This window comes from Kogia breviceps, chromosome 4 (assembly GCF_026419965.1).
Source record: "Kogia breviceps isolate mKogBre1 chromosome 4, mKogBre1 haplotype 1, whole genome shotgun sequence".
In the NCBI taxonomy this organism is placed as follows: Eukaryota; Metazoa; Chordata; class Mammalia; order Artiodactyla; family Physeteridae; genus Kogia; species Kogia breviceps.
The window spans coordinates 179,874,898-179,894,499 of record NC_081313.1 but is presented as its reverse complement, the minus strand read 5'-3'; the positions used below and the strand labels follow the sequence as shown (position 1 = coordinate 179,894,499).

The following is a 19,602-nucleotide window of genomic DNA, read 5'->3' as shown; positions in this document are numbered from 1 at the left end:
TTGTTTTTCTCTCTTTTTTTGGCCGTGCCACATGGCATGCAGGATCTTAGTTCCCCCACCACGGATGGAACTCATGCCCCCTGCAGTGGAAGCAGGGAGTCTTAACCACTGGACCGCCAATGAAGTCCCCTAGGACAAAATCACTTTCATTTCCCTCATACCTCATACTGTTTCTAAACAAAAAACATACCTTACTTTCCTCGAAAATATAATTATTTCCCTAATTATTTTCAGTAGTTTTAATTACATGTATTAATTAGAATTCTTAACAATTAGAACTAAGAAGTAAGCAACTGTCTTTACATTAGCATTTGGAGAACTGTCAGACTTACAAGAACTTTTTATACTTTCTAGAAACGTGCTGTTTCATAGAAAATTCCTCATTTTTACCAATGGAATATCTTTAATTCCTCCATAAAAGGAAGCAAAAAGTGGATAAACCTATGCTCAGTAACTAATGTTTCAGTATTTTTTCTTATTTGGAAATGATCTGGATATTCCATGTATTTAACTTAAATCATCATTTAACTTAGGAAAACTTTAAGATTCTAGGTTACCAAAAGACTTGGGGAGTCTTTTGGAAAATTCACCTAAAACCTTTTTAACTTGCAATGTATTTATTTGTTTTCAACTATTATGTTTCGATTAGTTTTGAAAATTTAATTAAATCAAGTTTCTTTTTTTCCTGACAAATTTTGTAAGCGGTAAAGTGAAGTTATTTGACTTTAGGTAAACTTAAGTAAAAATTTTTTTAACATCTTTATTGGAGTATAATTGCATTACGTTGTTGTGTTAGTTGCTGCTGTATAACAAAGTCAATCAGCTTATGTATACATTTATCCCCATATCCCCTCCCTCTTGCATCTAAGTAACATTTTTATATTTAATGCTGATAACTCTAAAGACATGCCTATTTTAAATAAACCAACAAATGCAAATTAGCTTCACTAGTGAATATTCTCCCAGATGATGTGAACCTGAAAAGCATTTTGGTTAGTTTCCACTACACTTCTGTGAATTTAATTTATATAAGTGCTTATTTTCTTTAAGGCAATTAAATAGAGCTCCTTTTACAATATAAATTAATTTTGTCAATACCATCCAGAGGTAAAAAAAACACTGTTATCTTTAATGTACATTCATAGACATACACAAACACACAGATCCAGAGACCTTAGAAGACACTTTAAGGGTTTCTTGTTTTTCTAAGTTGAAAATAACCTTCCCCCCTTTCCTTTTACTTCTCATTACAAATACATCCCTGAAGTTTGTACTTTAAACATATGGCCTAGATTAGGAGTTAACATTTTTTATCTCAAAGGCACAGGGAAATGATATAAATTCCTCTAAGAAGGACTCTGGCTTCCTAAGACCAATAACTTAAAAGCTTTTTAAGATAAATAGGGAAGGTTTTAGGATTGGTAAAAAGAAATAGATATTGGATTGCCTCTACAGCTGCTTTTTTTTTTTTTATTTGTAAGATAAGTACAGTTGCTCTCAGTTCCTCAAAGAATTGGGTTGTAAATGATATCAAGCATTGCTCCACCTCTCCACCTTTGGTGGAATGTTCTCCTTTCCCTATGGGTACATTTAACTTAAGGTAAAAGGCCTAACAAAATTTTTTTCTTTCAGGCTCTGCATATCAGCTTCTAATCTGGCCAAATTTCTGGTTTAAAGTTATTAAGTCCTTTCAAATGTCGTGTCAGGTTTCAGCCAGGAGAAGCAGTAAATATTTTTGGCAATATGAACAACCTCCTGGATTTAGGAAGTGTCCCCAAGGAGGTACAAAATATATTATCTTCACGATATCTACAGTCACTCACAAAAAAGGCAAAGAGAGCGCCATCAACTTGTATGTCCCAGGAAAGCAGAAAGCCCAGCCAAGTTCTTGTTCTTTTTCCTATTTATTTATTTACTTTTGGCTGCATTGGGTTTTCACTGCTGTGCATGGGCTTTCTCTAGTTGTGGTGAGCAGGGGCCACTCTTCGTTGCAGTGCGTGGCTTCTCTTGTTGCGGAGCACGGGCCCTAAGCACATGGGCTTCAGTAGCTGTGGCATGTGGGCTCAGTAGTTGTGGCTCGTGGGCTCTAGAGTGCAGGCTCAGTAGTTGTGGCGCACGGGCTTAGCTGCTCCGCGGCATGTGGGATCTTCCTAGACCAGGACTTGAACCTGTGTTCCCTGCATTGGCAGGTGGATTCTTAACCACTGCACCACCAGGGAAGCCCTGGACCTCACGCATCTTTTTCTTCCCTACACTTTAACTCAGAACGACTAACAAAAGGACTCTGGGATATATAGCTTCCCACCTTGCCCAAGCTTACAACAAAATTCAGTAGCACTATCTGGATAGTAGCTTTCAACTTCACACCAACAAGTCGCTCTTCTTAACTCAATGTTTCATGTGCAGTTTCCACCCAGGATCATGGACAATGAAGAGAGGCCAAATTAATAAACATAATCAGATGAGACAGAAGGTCTTCCAAGACCTTCCACAATTACTCATTTCTGTGAGGAACACAGATATGGTATCCACTAGCAACAAACATGGAAGACACACTTTTCAGTAATATAAACTAAGGGGATCATAAACACTGAGTCAGAAAATTCCAGTATCGTTCAGGAACCAGAAAAGACTTTTCAACAACACAGGTCTCACATCATGATCACATATTAGGAACATAAGGCAAAGTAAGAATTAAAAATATTTTCATCTAGGGGCTTCCCTAGTGGCGTAGTGCTTAAGAATTCTCTTGCCAATGCAGGGGACACAGGTTCGAGTCCTGGTCAGGGAAGATCCCACATGCCACAGAACAACTAAGCCCGTGCTCCACAACTACTGAGCCTGCACTCTAGAGCCCACGAGCCACAGCTACTGAGGCCTGTGCGCCTAGAGCCCATGCTGTGCGACAAGAGAAGCCACCGCAATGAGAAGCCTGTGCACTGCAACAAAGAGTAGCCCCCACTCGCTGCAACTAGACAAAGCCTGTGTGCAGCAACAAAGACCCAACGCAGCCAAAAATAAATAAATTCACTAAAAAAATTTTTTTCATCTAAACTCATACCATGTTGCACATGAAAAAAACCACAAGCCCAAAAGACTTTCACTCTGGGTTCAAAAGACATTGTAATGGAATTGAGACAGTATTATATGACTGCATAACTATTTAAAGTCCAAGATAACAAAACATAAGTAGTAAAGATGATGGGAACATAGAGGCATAGTTATTATCTTAAGTGTTCAGATCAGTTAACATGGGCTAGAAATTAATACACTGGGATCCTTATTCAGGATGAGGCACTTAAAAGGAAAAATCATACTTATTTCCATTTAAAAATTTCTGTCTACCCTGAGTTTTCAAGTATAAAATAAGTGAAGTGCTGATGGTTTCCCCACATTCTTTCCGTTCATAATGTTTCTCTCCTGTGACTGCTCCATTTATAAGATTTTAAGGGAGAATGAAGGCTTTCCCATAGTTTTTCTATTCATAATTTTTCGCCAGTGTGTGTCTTCATGTGTCTTTGCAGGGATATGAGACACCTATAGGCTTTTTCACACTGCTGACATTCATATGGCTTCCCTTCACTGTGGGTTAGCATGTGTCCTTGCAGGGATCTGGGATACCTGAAGGCCTTCCCACACTGCTGACACTGATAGGGCTTCTCTTCACTGTGTGTTTTCTTATGTTCTCGAAGGGATGAGGAAGTAATGAATGCTTTCTCACATTCTGTACATTCATAGGGTTTTACTCCACTGTGTGTTTTCACATGTTTTCTAAAGTATTTGGGACAACTGTAGGATTTCCCACATTCCTTACACACATAAGGTTTCTCTCCAGTGTGTATCCTCACATGTCCTTGCAAGGATTTGAGATAGGGGAAGGCTTTGCCACACTGCTTACATTCATAGGGTTTTTCTCCACTGTGTGTTCTCATGTGTTCTCGAAGGTAAGTGCACCAACTGAAAGCTTTGCCACACTGCTTACATTCATAGGGTTTCTCTCCAGTGTGCACTCTCACATGTTCTCGGAAGTGTGAGATACGAGTGAAAGCCTTTCCACATTCTTTACATTCATAGGGTTTCTCTCCAGTGTGAGTTCTCACGTGCCGTGCAAGTTGGCAATAATAACTGAAGGATTTCCCACATACTTCACACATGTGGATTTTCTGTCCATAATGACCTCTCTCATATTCCTGAAAAGATGAAGGACAAGTGAGAGCTTTTCCAGACTTCTTACACTCTAAAGACTGTTTACTACTGTCACTCTTCACGCATCTCTTAGATGCTCTCCCAGCATCCTGATGTTTTTCAGGTTTCTCTAAAATGTCTGTTTCCCTGGGAGGGCTTAGGCACAAGGTACAGCTGCAGGCTTGCCCGTATTCTTCACATGGATAATGTTTGTGTCCAGGGTGAGATCTTTGCTGAATCTTATGGAAAGAATGATCCCTGAAGGCTTTTCCACACTTAACGCATTGATGGGGCTGAATTCCAGTCCAATAACTCTTATGCACAGGAAGATCTATAATCTGGTTCAGGGTTTCTAGACATTGATGACCTTCTTTACCTTCACAGAGACTCTCCACCAAATTATTTCTGTTCAAAATAGGAAGCACAGTATTACGGATTAATGATTATAAGTGATTTCTGAATTAGTGATTTGTTGATGGTTATTCATTATTATTTTGACTACACATTTGCCATTTTCAATGAATGGGCATGTTTTCAGCACTCCCTGCATTGTGACAAAGTGCAACAAGTTTAATGCTCCAGCTGAGGGTTCAAGCAGAGCTGTAACTTTCAGTGTTTTTTACATATGAGGTTTCCTGACCAGTGTTACCTACTGAATTAAGTTTTAGGTGCTCCATATCTACATCACATTTATAAAAGTAGTTTTGTAAGAATTCTGTGAACAGACAATTGTTTAGCTAAGTTTACACCTTTTCTTTAATTTCAAGTGAGTCTAATACTCTGCCGAGATTCCCCTTCCCCTTGTGGGAGTGCCACTCACCTCAAACGCCTCTCCTGAGTTAGATGCTGATCTTGCATGTTATGAAATGCCCAGTTTTCTCCCCCAAAAGACCTGGAATCATTTCTTGTGAATCTTACTACTTTCTCTTCACTGCATAGTCCAGTCTCCAAAGTATCCCAATGAGCACTTGATCTACTGGTTTTAACTTGAGAGCAAGAACCTGCAATAATTGGTAACATAATTAAATCCATGGGAAAGAAATGGTGGGATAAAGGAAAGAAAAGAGACCACATGTAGATTACTTTCCATAGACTATTCAAAAATGTAAAATAATTTTATAAAGGAAGGAAAAAGATGTGTGATATTGTGATTTATCAGAAATATATATATTTGGTCATTCAGATGACCAACATATATTTCTCAGATAAATTGGGTCTTTATCCACAGTTTCCTGCTTGGGGATCCTAAAACCCTTGGAATTTCCTGAGCAGTAAAAGCAATGGAATAATATGTGGTCTCTTGTGCTCATTTCCAGAAACCGCTTCAGGATCAGAAAGGTGAACTAGGTGTCTTGTTATTCATAAAAAGCCTTTTCCATCCCAATTGGGTTTATATTAATGAAAGAAATTGTTGGAAAGAACTGAAGTATGGGGGCTGGTTGCCAATGGAGACACCACGTGATTAAAGGGTTGAAACTTTCAGTCCCACCCACACCCCCGGACACCCCAACACCTCTGGGGATGGGGGAGGGGCTGGAGATCAAATCCACTGCCAATGGCCAATGATTTCATCAACCATGCCTATGTAATGATGGCATGAAAAAAAAGTTCAGAGAGCTTCTGGGTTGATGAACACGTGGAGATGTGGGGAGACTGGCACCTGGAGAGGTACAGAAACTCCTTTTCAAAATCTTACCCTATGCATCTCTTACATCTGGCTGTTCCTGAATTATATCCTTTTAAAATGAACCTGTGACCTAGTAAGTAGTATGTTTCTCTGAGTTCTGTGAGCTACACTAATAAATTAGTTGAACCCAAGGAGAGGGTCATGGGAACCTCTGATTTATAGCCAGTTGGTCAGGAGGACAGGTAAAAGCCTGGACTTGAGGTTAGCATCTGAAGTGGGGGAATATGGAGTAAGTCTTGAAGGACTGAACCCTTAAGCTGTGGAATCTGTGGCTATCATTGGGTAGATAGTGTCAGGATTGAGTTGAATTCTATGATGTGCTGCTGGTCCAATAATTGTTTGATGGTTGAGGTGCCTTAACACACATGCACGCACGCACACACACACAATGGAATTGGGTCCAAACCAAAATTAACACCCACACACCCACACACACATTGGAATTGGGTCCAAACCAAAATTAACACACACACAAAGAAAAACTCTGAGGACCTCAGCTATTTGGAACTTAAGCCATCCTCGGGAAAATGAGTCAAAATGGCAGACTGTTCACTAAGAAATACTTCAGAAGAGATACTTCACAGAAGCAAAGCAGGCAGGAACTGGGCAAAATGCACACTCCCAAATGCTCCCTTCATAAGAGGAGCTACAGAAAGACTTCCCAAGTGGGCAAAGATGGATGAAAAGGCCAACAGGGAAGCCAGGTTAATGACAAACGTCACCTTCTCAAAGACAGAGTCATGTTTCTAACAGTTATGTCCAAATATCTCTCCCTCATCCAGAACTTGCTCCTCCCGAGAGGTGTGCCCTCTTGGTGATCGCAGGCACAGATACCCTAGAGGAAGCCTATCTCCACTGACCCAGCTGCCACTGGGAGATGGGATGGTGTGTGGCTGCTGTCCTGCTTGTGGAGAAAAGCTCCTCATGGGGCGGATGGAGGACAACAAGCCCTCCATGAGATGGGCCGCTTCTCTGGTCCTCATGTCATTGAGGATGGGTCAGTTTGGGTTTAACTGCAGCAAGATTATCAGGTCAAATGTGTACTGATCTCAGTGTAATTTTCACAGGGTGAAAATCATAACGCCGCTCTCACTGCCCCAAAGTGACACTGGAGACCACGCTCACATTCATACAATTAGGGAGCCTCAGGATTCTGATCAAGAGCAATAAAAATCAATTCAATATAGAAATATTTATGGTCATGGAAAAGCTATTTGACTCTAGGTAGGTTCTATAAAGGTAGGGACTACGTCTGCCTGTTTTTCAACATATTCCTATTCCTTGGTTCCAATAAGAAAGAACATTGTAAGAAATATTTGTTCCCTAAAGACAAAGTGCAGGGAGGAAGCCGTCCTCACCCACGGAGGCCAGGTTGCTGAAGGTCTCGAGCATCACATCTCTGTAGAGCTTCCGCTGAGCCGGGTCCAGCAAAGCCCACTCCTCCGCCGTGAAGTTCACAGCCACGTCCTCAAAGACCACCGAGTCCTGAAACAGCCACAGGTTCCGTGTCAGCAAGGCTCCCTCTTCACCCCCGTGTGTGGGAGGATGGGTAGGCCGACAGTCGGGAACCGGACTCAAGTCCTAGGACTCCTGAGCTTACACTCTTGTGGGAAATGAACACACACAAGCCAATCAAATGCATTGTACTCAGTGATGGTAAGTGCTGGAAAATGAAGCAAAGTGTAACAGCAATACCTGATACACAGTCATGCACACATAATGAAAAAGAACGGTTTCTACTGAGATAGAGAAGACTGTGAGGTATGACAAAATACTGAAAATGAAATCATCATTCAGATGACACGGAAATGGACACTTAGCCTGCTCATAAGTTATTTCCTTGAACCTCCTAGAACTGGAGCAGACTGTCAGGAAGTCGTGAACACTGATTTTCCAGGGCCGCTGAATCTGAACAACTCTTGCCTGGACTGAACAGCATGTAAAAGCCTGGGCCAGTCCCCTCATATCCGACAGAGGTATAGACATGAACCCCCTGCCAGGATGAGGTGGACACTGAGGGCACAGACACAGGCCAGGGCCCAGGGCCTGGGACAGCTGTGGGGTAAGAGGAGGCCTGGGTCCTGAGGGATCTATCAAGCCAGCAGGGCCTCTCAGATAAATCAAGAAATCAAGAATAATGCCCCACGAAGAAGAGTCATAGAAGGATCTCATGGCACTAGAGCCAAAGATGACTTTAACACAGAGAAAAATCACGAAATTAATTTTTTTGGACAATATGGTATGGCTCTACACCCTTGAAATATAAAGCAAACTATCTTTATCAATTAGAATTTTAATTAAAAATATATTCCGAAAATTGAAATGATAAAATATCCTACTACATCAGCTACAAAGAAGTCAAGGCTACCTCACCCGGGGCTGCAACTGGGGTTTTCCTAATCACACACCTGAAAGTATGGGACATTAGTCATCAGGGAAGTGCAAATGAAAACGACAAGCAGATACACCTCTTCCTACCCACTAAGAAGGCTACAAGACAGACAAGCAGATGCTGGCGAGGATGTGGGAAAGTTGGAACCTTACAAACTGCTGGTGGGAAGGTAAAATGAAGCCACTTTGGAAGACAGTCCAGCAGATCCTCAAAATGATAAACAGTGTCACCATATAACACAGCAATTCCACCCTAGGTATCTATCTGCCCAAGAGAGGTGAAAGCAAACACCAACATAAAAACTAATACACAGGGACTTCCCTGGTGGTCCAGTGGTTAAGAATCTGCCTTCCAATGCAGGGGACGCAGGCTCGAGCCCTGGTCGGGGAACTAAGATCCCACACACTGAGGGGCAACTAAGTCCGTGTGCTGCAACGAAGAAGATCCCACCTGTCACAACTAAGACCTGATGCAGCCAAATAAATAAATAAATATTTTTTAAAACCCCAAAAGTAATACACAGATGTTTACAGCAGCATGATTCGTGACAGCCAAAAAGTGGAAACAACTCAAAGGGTTATCAACTGATTTGGATAAGCAAACACAGTAACCTCACAATGGAATATTATTTGCAACAAGAGAGAGGAATGAAGTAGTAATCCACGACACAAAATCAATGAACTTTAAAAACATTAACAGGATTCACGAAAGCCCACAGGCAGTATCATATCATTTATGTGAAATGTACAGAATGAACAAATCTATAGAGACAGAAATTAGATTAATAAACTGCCTAGACCAAGGGTGGGCGGAGGCTTGGAATGAGCGGTGACTGCCAGCAGGTACAAGTTCTTTTGGGTGATAAAAATATCTAAAATTAGAATATGAGGACGGTTGCACAATCCAGTAAACATTCTAACACTCTTGAATTTTACAGTTTAAACCAGGAAACCTTACGGTTCATAAATTATACCTCAATAAAAACTGTTTAAAAAATAATTTCAGACTAGCTAAAAACATGTTCTTCTTAATCTAATGGCAATTTTATTCAAAAGCACCAGAACTTGGGCAAATAAAAGAATATGAACTGCTTAAGGAACAAAATTACAAACGTTTCAGAGATCCTGTAGGTTGAGGAGATATCACAAACCAATTGTCAAGGACGCAACAAGTGCCCAGAGATGGAACTTGATGCATGATCTATTTCTACAGGAGACGAAAATTCAGTCTGGTTTTCTTTCAAGACTACGGGCTGAAAATGGTGATTCCCCAAACTGCCTTATAACAGAGATTTCCTGGAGAGAAGTAACACCGCACATTCCACCATGTGTGAGCTGAAAGCAGAGTGGGCCAGTCACGTTCAACTTGGAACCGTCGTTACCTACGGACTGTCTCCACCCACCAAGGAGAGCTCCTGGAGAAAAGATTTTTATTGCTCTTGATCAATACCCTGCACCATCCATAAGCCTGATCATCCTTGTTGAAACTCCTAAAACGGCCCCATCGAGAAAGAAAAAAGACAAAACAAAAACCACTTTCAAAAGCCCAGAATGAAGAGCTAGCAGATAACACGGCTCGGCAAGCGGCAGCTCCCGGGGATGGGCTGAGTGGATGTGAAGCCTTTAAACACGACTGGCCCTAAAGATGATGAACGATGCTCAGTCTTGGAGATTAGGAAAGACTGTCTTTTCAAAAAGGAACCGGGCTCAAAATCTTTCATAGTCTTTCCTAGTATGGAGGGAGGTTTCCATAAAGCACAATTTTTGATACCATTCTTGGGGGGATAATGTTGCAAGCTGACAGTTCATGAAAGATGTAGCTCTAGTACACTATTTCCACGCACCTGCCTTAATAACAGCTGAACGGGTCACTCTTCAGTATACTTTATGGAGCCTGTTGAGCTTCGAAAATGGACGAATACGGGAAATAATAAATAATTAGTATTAAGTTAAATGATCTTATTCTAGTGGATGTGATTTTTGTTTTTTAAGGCGTATGAAGTGCTTTTCAAACTCTCATCCCAATGGAGCAAAATACCGATGAACAATTATTCCCCCGCAGGATCCATATTAATAGAATCTCATCTTTAGTTAAGTCTTCAGCTCATCTATCTCCTTATCACTGAAGCATACATTTCTTGAGAGCAACTGAAATGCCAGTCTTGGAACTTTTTTACATAATCTTCTTGTCATTCCTTCCTACTGTTCAACGGGGAACTGCTCCTCTTTACTAAACAGATATCTGTGTACACCGTTGGGTTGCTCTGGGTCAAGAAGCGCTTCATCGTGAGAGCTTTCAGGGTGTGTGGAATGGAAGAATATAAAAAATAAATCTGCCCAATGCATTTGAGCAGAAGTGCTGGTTCCCATTTAAAGCCTATCTCTCTGCTGCATATACCAGGACGGGAGCAAAAGATGCCTTAATATGTCACATGTCACGCGCTGGAGACAATGAGCTTAGTGCCTGTTTACCTTCTGTTCAGTGTTTTTAGTATTGGGTGACTGAGGTCTTCTGAATGGTTTATCATAAAACCACATTTCAAGTCTTGTTTCTGCTCAGAGAGTCTTTTCAAATATCCAAATGTATTTCTCACCCTGATCTCATGGTAATAATAGACGTAGAAATCGCTCTAATGCTGACCTGCAGTACATGCTTGAGTTTTAAAATCATTAATAGAGGAAACTAATGGCATCATTTTACCAGGAAAAAATACATGCAGGCCTTGGCAACACTGTGGGTTTAATTCCAGAGCACCACAGTAAAGGAAATATTGCAATAAAGTGAATTACACAAATGTTTTGGCTTCCCTGGACAGGTAAAAGTCACATAGTCTTTTAAGTGTTCAACAGACATGTCTAAAAAACCTTGTACATACATTAAAAAACACTATTGCTAAAAAATGCTGACCATCAGTGAGCAAATACTCTTTGAAAATGGCACCGACAGACTTGCTCAGATGCAGGGTTGTACAACACCTTCAATTTGCAAACATCGCAGTATCTGCAAAGTGCAACAAAAACTGAAATGCAAGGGACTTCCCTGGTGGTCCAGTGGTAAAGAATCCGGCTTCTAATGCAGAGGACGCGGGTTGGATCCCTGGTGGGGGAACTAAGATCCCACATGCCGCAGGGCAAATAAGCCCACACGCCACAAGGAAAAGCCCATGCGCCGCAACGAAGATCCGTGTGCCACAACTAAGACCCGATGCAGCCAAATAATAATAAAACAAACAAACAAAAAACAACAATCAACAGACATCAACACCAAAATCACATATGACATTATCTGACAAGGATTTTAAAGCCACTGAAAAATACTTCAGTGAGTAATTACAAACACACCTGAAACAAATAAAAAATTGAAAGTCTCAGCAAAGAAAGAAAAGATACAAAGAAGAACCAAATGGATATTTTAGAACTGAAAAATACAATAATTGAACTAAAAAACTGGATGGTTTCAATACAGAATGAATATGACAGAGGAAAGAATCAGTCAACTTTAAGGTAGAACATCAGAATCTACCCAATCTGAACAACAGAGAGAAAATAGACCAAAAAAAAAAAATGAAAGAGACTTAGTGACCTGTGGGACAAACACAAAAGATAAAATATTAGAAACACTGGAGTCCCAGAAAGAGTGGAAAAAAGTATGCAATAGAAAATTACTAGAAGAGGGACTTCCCTGGTGGCACAGTGGATAGGACTCCATGCTCCCAATGCAGGGAGCCCAGGTTCAATCCCTGGTCAGGGAACTAGATCCCACATGCATGCCGCAACTAAGAGTTTGCATGCCACAACTAAGGAGCCTGCCTGCTGCAACTAAGACCCGGTGCAACCAAATAAAATTTTTAAAAACTACTAGAAGAATTATAGAAATGAAGAACAGATGAGTGGTTGTCAGAAGTTAGGGGTGAGGGGAAGAAGGAAGTGGGGTTTGTGTGACTATAAAGGGATAGCAGGAGCTATCTCTGTAGTGATAGAATCGTGCTGTATCTTGATTGTGGTGATGGCTATGCACATGTACACATGATAAAACTGTACACACACACATACACATACATATAAAACTGGTGAAATCTATAAAAACGAAACAACCCTATACTTTCAAGTAATGGAACAAAACTGTCTTACATGCTTGCTTGCACACTGAGTCACAGGGCAGAACACTGTACCGAGGGGGACACAAAAGAGAAGAGCAGCCAAGTGTGAGCCACTCAGATCACCAGTTTGCTGCCCACGGTGCACAAGGGAAACCCCAAGTCAGAAGGTCAAAGCCATCCGAGCTAGATGGGTACCCCCAGGGTAGGGGGAAGGACTGAGCTCCACCTCAGTGTAGGAATGCCCCCTCCTCTGGGCCTCAATTCTCACCCAGGAGGAAACGCTCAAGTTGAAGTTCTGACCCAGAGAAACTCTCTAATTCATTGACCCTCTCAACAGCAGTTGAGCCCAAGGAGCCCTCCCCATGTCTGACCATCACAGACGCACTCAGGGTGCACACATCACACTCAATCCACCAACTCCTTGGATGAGCCCAAAAGCAAAGGTCAGGAAACAGCTGAGGGCAACACAGCCTCAGCTGACAAACCACCCCCAGCCCTTCTGCAGGTGGATCCCCTCCCCCACGCTCATGCCATACACACCTCCTTCTGTGGTGGTTCTACGGTGTGGAGGCCACATGTGTGGGGAGGGGTGGCAGCAAGGGCCCAGAGCACCTTCCTTCACCTCCCTCACAGGCCCAGCTTGTCCCCGCCCCAGATGATGCACCTGCTTCAAGCACCGTGGGTCATTTACAGGAGACGAAGACCCCTGTCTCAGTGTGTAAATGAGAACCTGCAGGATCGCTACTTCCTCCTGTGTTCATGGATAATGTAGGAGAGGGAAATTCTAGGGCACTTTTCTGGTTTGAGCAGCTGGTGACTGCTCACCTCTTTCGGAAGACAGGCGTCAGTTCGCTAATATCCTCATGATGACAAGCTGTAACTCATCTAATCAGAAGTGAGCAAGTCTCAGTAGCACTGGTCACATGCCACAGAATTTCCATTCATCTCTGTTGTCCAGGTAATAACAGTTAGTGGACCAGATTCAGACAGTGTCAGAACTCTGCACCTTGCATGGAAGAGTCATTACAATTTCTCTCAATTTTTAAAATCCATCTCTCCACCCATTTCACATGAAGGGGTGGGACTGCCTGCATTTCCTAAAATTCTTTGCTCTTTTTTTAAAAAAATAAATTTATTGGGCTTCTCTGGTGGCGCGGTGGTTGAGAATCTGCCTGCCAATGCAGGGGACACGGGTTCGAGCCCTGGTCTGGGAAGATCCCACATGCCGTGGAGCAACTAGGCCCGTGAGCCACAACTACTGAGCCTGCACGTCTGGAGCCTGTGCTCCGCAACAAGAGAGGCCACGACAGTGAGAGGCCCGTGCACCGCGATGAAGAGTGGCCCCCGCTCACCGCAACCAGAGAAAGCCCTCGCACAGAAACGAAGACCCAACACACCCCAAAATAAATAAATTAATTTTAAAAAATAATAATAAATTTATTTATTTATTTATTTTAGGCTGTATTGGGTCTTCGTTGCTGCACATGGGCTTTTCTCTAGTTGCAGCGAGCGGGGGCTACTCTTCGCTGCAGTGCACAGGCTTCTCATTGCGGTGACTTCTCTTGCTGCGGAACACAGACTCTCGGCGCGCGGGCTTCTGTAGCTGTGGCTCGCAGGCTGAGCAGTTGTGGTGCACAGGCTTAGTTGCTCCGTGGCACGTGGGATCTTCCCGGACCAGGGCTTGAACCCGTGTCCCCTGCATTGGCAGGCGGATTCTTAACCACTGCGCCACCAGGGAAGTCCCATTTCCTGAAATTCTAATGGAAGAGAAAACATTTTCTGTACTGAGACACTTGTCCCCAGAGGCATCTCTGGTTAAGGCCCAAAAGCCTGGAATAACACGAGTCGTCAGGAAAAGGCAAAGACCTAAGATGCTTACTACCCTCACTAAGGAGAAGAAACCAGGCAGAAAGAATGCATAATTTTACACTTGCTGAAACCGGAAGCTGGATTAGGGGAAGCTATTAGTGCTGAGCTGGACCCAGAGGAGGCAGCTCACAGGTGTCAGGGGACAATGCTGAACCCTCCCTAAGCCCTGCCTCCCTACGCCCTGTGCTCCTGGAAACTTCGATGGAAGGTGAAAGGACTCCCCACCCTTTGGTGTTTGGAAGATGGCAGGATGCAAGAAACCGCACTCGTGCCCCACCTGACTCAGATAAGACTCACACGGAGGCCCTTTGTTTATCCAGGACAAGGCCAGACGCAGTCCCCTCAAAGACCCATCTCCACCTCATCAGTGATTAGCGGAACTGTTCCCCCCACTGACCAAGCAGAACAAATGCTTGTTGGCAAAAGTTTGGTTCAGCTCCTCTCCTTCCCCCTGACCTGGCCTCACCGCAGCCAGCAGACAGACCCCTAAGGACAGGCTGGCCTCAGGGATCTGCTATCCGAGCATCACACCTGGTCCGTCCTGGTGTTGTTTACTCCGCTGTTTAAGAGAAAAACTCTCTTTGCCCAACGCTTGAGATGTTTGCAGATCTTAGGTTCACATGTCTCCCTTCCTGCAGAGCCCCCTGTGCCTGGTGCAACAGACCCTTCTCCCCCTGCAGGAACTCATTTGAATAAAGGTCTCTTGTTGTAAAGTTTGTAATTTTTTTAATGCCACAGGGTTTACCAAGTGTTCTCAACGGCCCTTGTGAAAATTAAAAAAGAGAAAACACACTAAATAGAAGTGGGGGTGGGTGCGGAAGGGAGAGCCTCACCCAGTACCACTTGACATCAATTACAGGAAGAAATGTCAATTACAGTCCCCAACAGAAAAATTGAAAACATGAAAGATTCAACAATTACAGGCCTCAACAGAAAAAGATGTACATACATTGCATCTTCTCAAGAAACTGGCTACCCCAGCAACTAGCCAATGAGAAACCAGCATCAACCTGAATTCTCCATCTCTCCACGGACTTTACATCAATACAACACCTCCCAACTCCCTCCTCTTTCGCCAATAAATGAGTCTGTTGTACTTGCCTATGGCTTTTGCTATACCTTGTCTCTCCTGAATTGCAATTTTTTGCTGTTCCCAAATAAATCCATTTTTCCTACTAAATAACTTATTTTTAAACTCAACATCCATTTTTTACCTAAACTTTACTCAGGCTTCTCTTCCCAAATGCCCCTGACTCTGGGTCACTCCTCGCTACACCTCCCAAACTGAGCATCACTGAGCTGCAGAGCAAATCCCCTCTCACCTGGGCCGAGGACGCCCTGACCACAGGACCTCCGGTTCTGTCAATCCGCCTTCCTCTCATCCTCCTCTCACAGAAGAGAAAAGCCCATTGCTGTGTGGTTGGAGACGCTGGCACATCCCTGAGATCCGAGCCTCGGCCCTATCGCAACATTAACTGCAAAACACTCTCCCTGACCAACCCTGGACTTGACATCATCTGTCAGGTGCAGGGCGGGACCCCAGCGCCTGATCGCCCGCTCCGGGGGCTCGCCCCGTCCTCGCTCAGACACCCACCGGGACAGGGAGTGGGTCGGAACTCACAGGATCCCACGTTGCGGTCGAGGGCGGAGACCCGAGTTGGGATCCGAGACCCCACGCGAGGACCGGACAGAACCCCGGGACCGCGCGACGCGGTCGAGGGTGGAAACTAGGGTCCGGACCGGGGTCAGGGAGTCCTATCCTTCTGCCACTTCCGGCCCATTCGAACCAGCTCCAGCTGGTCTCGGCGCCAGCCCCACGCACTCACCATTTCAGCCCCTCTCCGCGCATTCAGGTCGTCCTCCCCGCGGCCCTGCAGCCCAACAGCTCCGGCAGGTTAGAGCGACAGCGACGGTACACCTGAGGTCCCCTGAAGTAGGTGCGACGGAACGCCCGGGCGGCTAAGAGCGACGTCACCACGTAGGCGAATGCGCCCGCCCCGTCTCTGATTCGATGATGCTCCAAGCCTTCGCACCTTAATTGGACGGGTCCCTGGGCACACCCCTTTTTTGGGCCCTGATTGACAACGGGTGCAGGCCTGGATTCTGAATGAAGGGCGGGCTGTAGGTCACGTGACGGAGCAGGGCGGAAGTGCGGGTGACTGGCTTCAGCCCTTTACTGCCCGGCTTTCTATGGGGCGCCAGACCTGGCTGCCCTGGTGGACTCTAAGCCGAATGTACTCCTGGCCAGACAGACACAGCATCAGCCCACAGCTTGCTGTCCCCTTCTCCTGAACAGAAATGTGCCACTCAGTTCCCCTCAGTGCCCCCTGTCCAGGGCTGCCCCCCCTAAGTCCGGGAGCCAGGACAGCAGGGGACAGGTGTGAAAGGAAAATCAAAATGGAGTCAGTATTGCTAAGAGACCACTCTAAAATGGAGGCAGGAGGCCACTGAGGAAGTAGGCCTTATGCAGGTCTCAGCCCAGATGGAATCTGAACTTTTGACCACTTACTGCCTTAACGCAGGCATCCAGAACATCTGCCCAATGACCCAGAAAGTCAAGATACTTATTGGACTCTTCCCCGAAATAACACGTGACAGCCTATTCCTTAAGGACAACTATTTCATTCCCTATGTCAGTCTATCATAATTCATGCCAGGCAACTTTAACAACCCTGTGGCTTTTCCTTTAATAAGTCTGTTATTCTTTCTCCTCTTTCTCCTCCCTACAACAGTGTTACACTGTTGATGAAAAATTAATGAATAGTCGATCTAAAAGAGAAAATAGAAAATTTTGTTTAAGCCTATGTGAGGATTATAACCCAGGAGACAGTCTCTCATAAAACTCAGAGGGCTGTTCCACTTACTAGAAGTCTAAGGCCATCATATACATTTTTGAGACAAAGGAGCATATATCAAAATGACACAATGACATCTCACATAAGGTTCACCAAAAATACATAGTCTAGATCTGCAGCAGATCAGCATGACCACTGACAGGATTAGGAAAGGTATGTTATCTTGGAATTACATTGCTGGTGGCAGAACGAGGAAAAAAATTTGATCTTTCTGGTGGAGCAGACATTCCTACCTTTGAGAAGGTCTAGTTAATGTATAATGCAGATGCACAATGCACATTAGGGGGGGGCCAATAAGGGCAGAGAGTAATGTTATGCTTAAATTTTCTTTCTTATGCCTCAAAAACATAAACTGTATTCCATCAACTCAAATCTGGGTCCCCAAAGTTGCAATTCCTAAGACCCCAAAAAGAGCTCAATACTGATTACTGTTCCACATGAGACAGGAGGGCCTGGGGACCTCCTGATTCAGGGGTCGGCCTGGAGGCAAGGTCACTGTGAATCTATTCCCAGAGTACAAAGACACTCTGTGATGCTCCCTGCATGTATTCAGGGGCCAGCCCCACTTTGACATTTTATTTTTGACACCAGGAGATCCGGCCCTCCTGCCCACACATTTGGGCTTGACCAAGTTCTCTGTGTTCCGTTTCTTACCCCACATCGTCAGACTTCTCCCCACAGGTTCCTTGGACGGGGTGTCGCCCCACGTCCGAGCAACACTGAGGTTCCGAACAAGCCCCTGGTCAGCTTCTCCAGACAACAGGTGACCCAGGGAGCCCTGTCCAGTCCAGCCACGCTGGCCCCGCACTCCGCGCACCGCCCTCACTCGCCCAACTTCCCTCCTGCTCGCCCTCCTCACACAGAAAAGCCCTTTGCTGTGTGGTTGGAGACGCTGGCACATCTCTGAGATCCGAGCCTCGGCGCTATCGCAACAGTATTTGCAATACAGTCTCTTTGACAAGTCCAGGCTTGAGTTTATCTCTCAGGTCCAGGGAGGGTCCCCCACGCCCCAGCGCCTAACGGCCCGCGTCGGGAGTAGTCCTGTCCTCCCTCCGACCCCCACGGGGCCAAAGACTCGGTCCGGACGCCCCGTACCCCGAGCAGAGACGGTTCAACACGGCAGGTCGTCAGCCCGCTGCCGAGGGGGAGACTCGGGTCCGGATCCCGGGTACCCACCCCGAGGCCGAGGGGGAGACTCGGGACGGAACTCCGGGGTGGGTGGGACGCGGGGAGATCCTGGCCCGGCCGTCGCTTTCGGCAAGTTCCGGACCGTTCGAACCAGCCTTTTCCCTGTTAGGGCCCTGAGCTGTGCACTCACCATCTGTGCCTCCTTCCGGGTTCTCCGAAGCGTCCTCGGGGAGACCCTCCGATCTGGGCAGGGGAGACCGACGGGGACGCGACACCTGACCGCGCAGGACAAGTTCGCACAAGCGCAAAAAAACTTCCGCGGGCTGGATACGGGCACACCGCCCGCCCTCTCCGGGGCCCGGGTTCTGATTGGACAGTAACCCTTGCCCCGCCCCTGGCTTGATGGACAGTCCTCCTAGTCCCACTCTATCCTGATTGCTGTTTGTCCGGACCCCGCCCAGTCGCCGCTGATTGGGCAGTTCAACCAGACCCCGCCCCTGCATCCGAATGACAGGCCACAGGGACACGCGTGGCTCATCCGCTCGCCTGGGAATTGGGCTCCGTGCAGAACGGGCTCTGGGCGCGGCACACCCTGTGGCATCTGCTCGGTGGCTTCCCTGTGTCCTCCTGCACCTGGAAGTCCAGACTCAGTTTCCCCGGGGATCGCTCCATATCCGGAATGAGGATGAGAAAATACGGGTCATAGGGCTTTATTGATGAAAATAAAAAATAAACGATCTATAATAGGAATAGGAAAGTCTTTTGAGCCAAACTGAAGACTAGAGCCCTTAAGACGGCCTCTCAGATAAATCAGAGGACCTGCTCAGGAGAAGCATGGTTTTCAGCACCGTTTTCTATCTTGTCAGAACTCTTAACAGCAAACAAGGCAGGGAAACATTCCTTCAAGGTTTCAAAAACGAACAGATCTGGGACTTTCCCGGTGGTCCAATGGTTAAGACTTCGTGCTCCCAGTGCAGGGGGCGTGGGTTCAACCCTTGGTCAGGGAACTAGATCCCACATGCTGCAACTAAAGACCCCTCATGCCACAACGAATTTCTCGCGTGCTGCAACTAAGGCCCGGTGCAGCCAAATAAGTAAATATATATTTTTTAATGTCACAAACAAACAACAACAAACCCCCCCCCCCAAAAAAAAAAGAAACAGATCAGCACATAGGTTGCAGCAGGAGGCAATGAGTAGCTATGGCCTTGGTACCTGGGAAGGGAGTCATCATCGAAGGAGGACCAGCATTGGTGTCCCAGGAAGGGAGACATCTAGTCTTTATTTTTAACACGGACATCGTTTGTTCTGGTCAATGTGCCCTTTAATAATTAAAGCAGACAGACAATGTGTTTGATAGGCCACAAACAGGCCGTTTTAGTTAGCA

At 45.2% G+C, this 19,602-nt stretch overlaps 2 protein-coding genes across 4 annotated transcripts in view; both read right to left on the bottom strand.

Moving 5' to 3' along the window:
- Positions 1-754: 754 nt before the first annotated feature.
- LOC131754441 (zinc finger protein 77-like) lies at positions 755-18,558 on the bottom strand. Of its 2 annotated transcripts, XM_067033109.1 has the most exons (5): positions 18,406-18,558; positions 7,231-7,357; positions 5,006-5,186; positions 2,978-4,590; positions 755-1,958 (listed from the first exon to the last, which is right to left on the bottom strand). In XM_067033109.1, the coding sequence occupies exons 1-4, from the start codon at positions 18,406-18,408 to the stop codon at positions 3,483-3,485; spliced, it is 1,419 nt and encodes a 472-aa protein (XP_066889210.1). In that variant the 5' UTR covers positions 18,409-18,558; the 3' UTR covers positions 755-1,958; positions 2,978-3,482. The 2 variants fall into 2 exon arrangements, with proteins under 2 accessions (XP_066889210.1, XP_066889211.1); XM_067033110.1 differs by lacking the exon at positions 7,231-7,357 and having other exon boundaries at positions 1,088-1,958; positions 18,406-18,510.
- Positions 7,342-19,602, bottom strand: part of LOC131754439 (zinc finger protein 77-like) — a 52,532-nt gene continuing 40,271 nt past the window's right edge. The window contains exon 5 of one of the 2 annotated variants that reach the window (XR_010840474.1): positions 7,342-7,357. The gene's annotated coding sequence lies outside the window, so the exon portion shown is untranslated. Of the gene's footprint in view, positions 7,358-19,521; positions 19,538-19,602 lie in introns of those variants that run through there. The other variant, XR_010840473.1, reaches the window with a different exon arrangement.

Bases quoted from the DNA above. Each gene is read 5' to 3' on its own strand.
- LOC131754441 (XM_067033109.1), bottom strand. The intron at 5,187-7,230 runs GTGAGGACGGCT...CAATTATTGCAG, and splicing joins CAGCAACCTGGCCTCCGTGG to GTTCTTGCTCTCAAGTTAAA. The intron at 4,591-5,005 runs GTGAGTGGCACT...TATTTTGAACAG, and splicing joins ACTCAGGAGAGGCGTTTGAG to AAATAATTTGGTGGAGAGTC.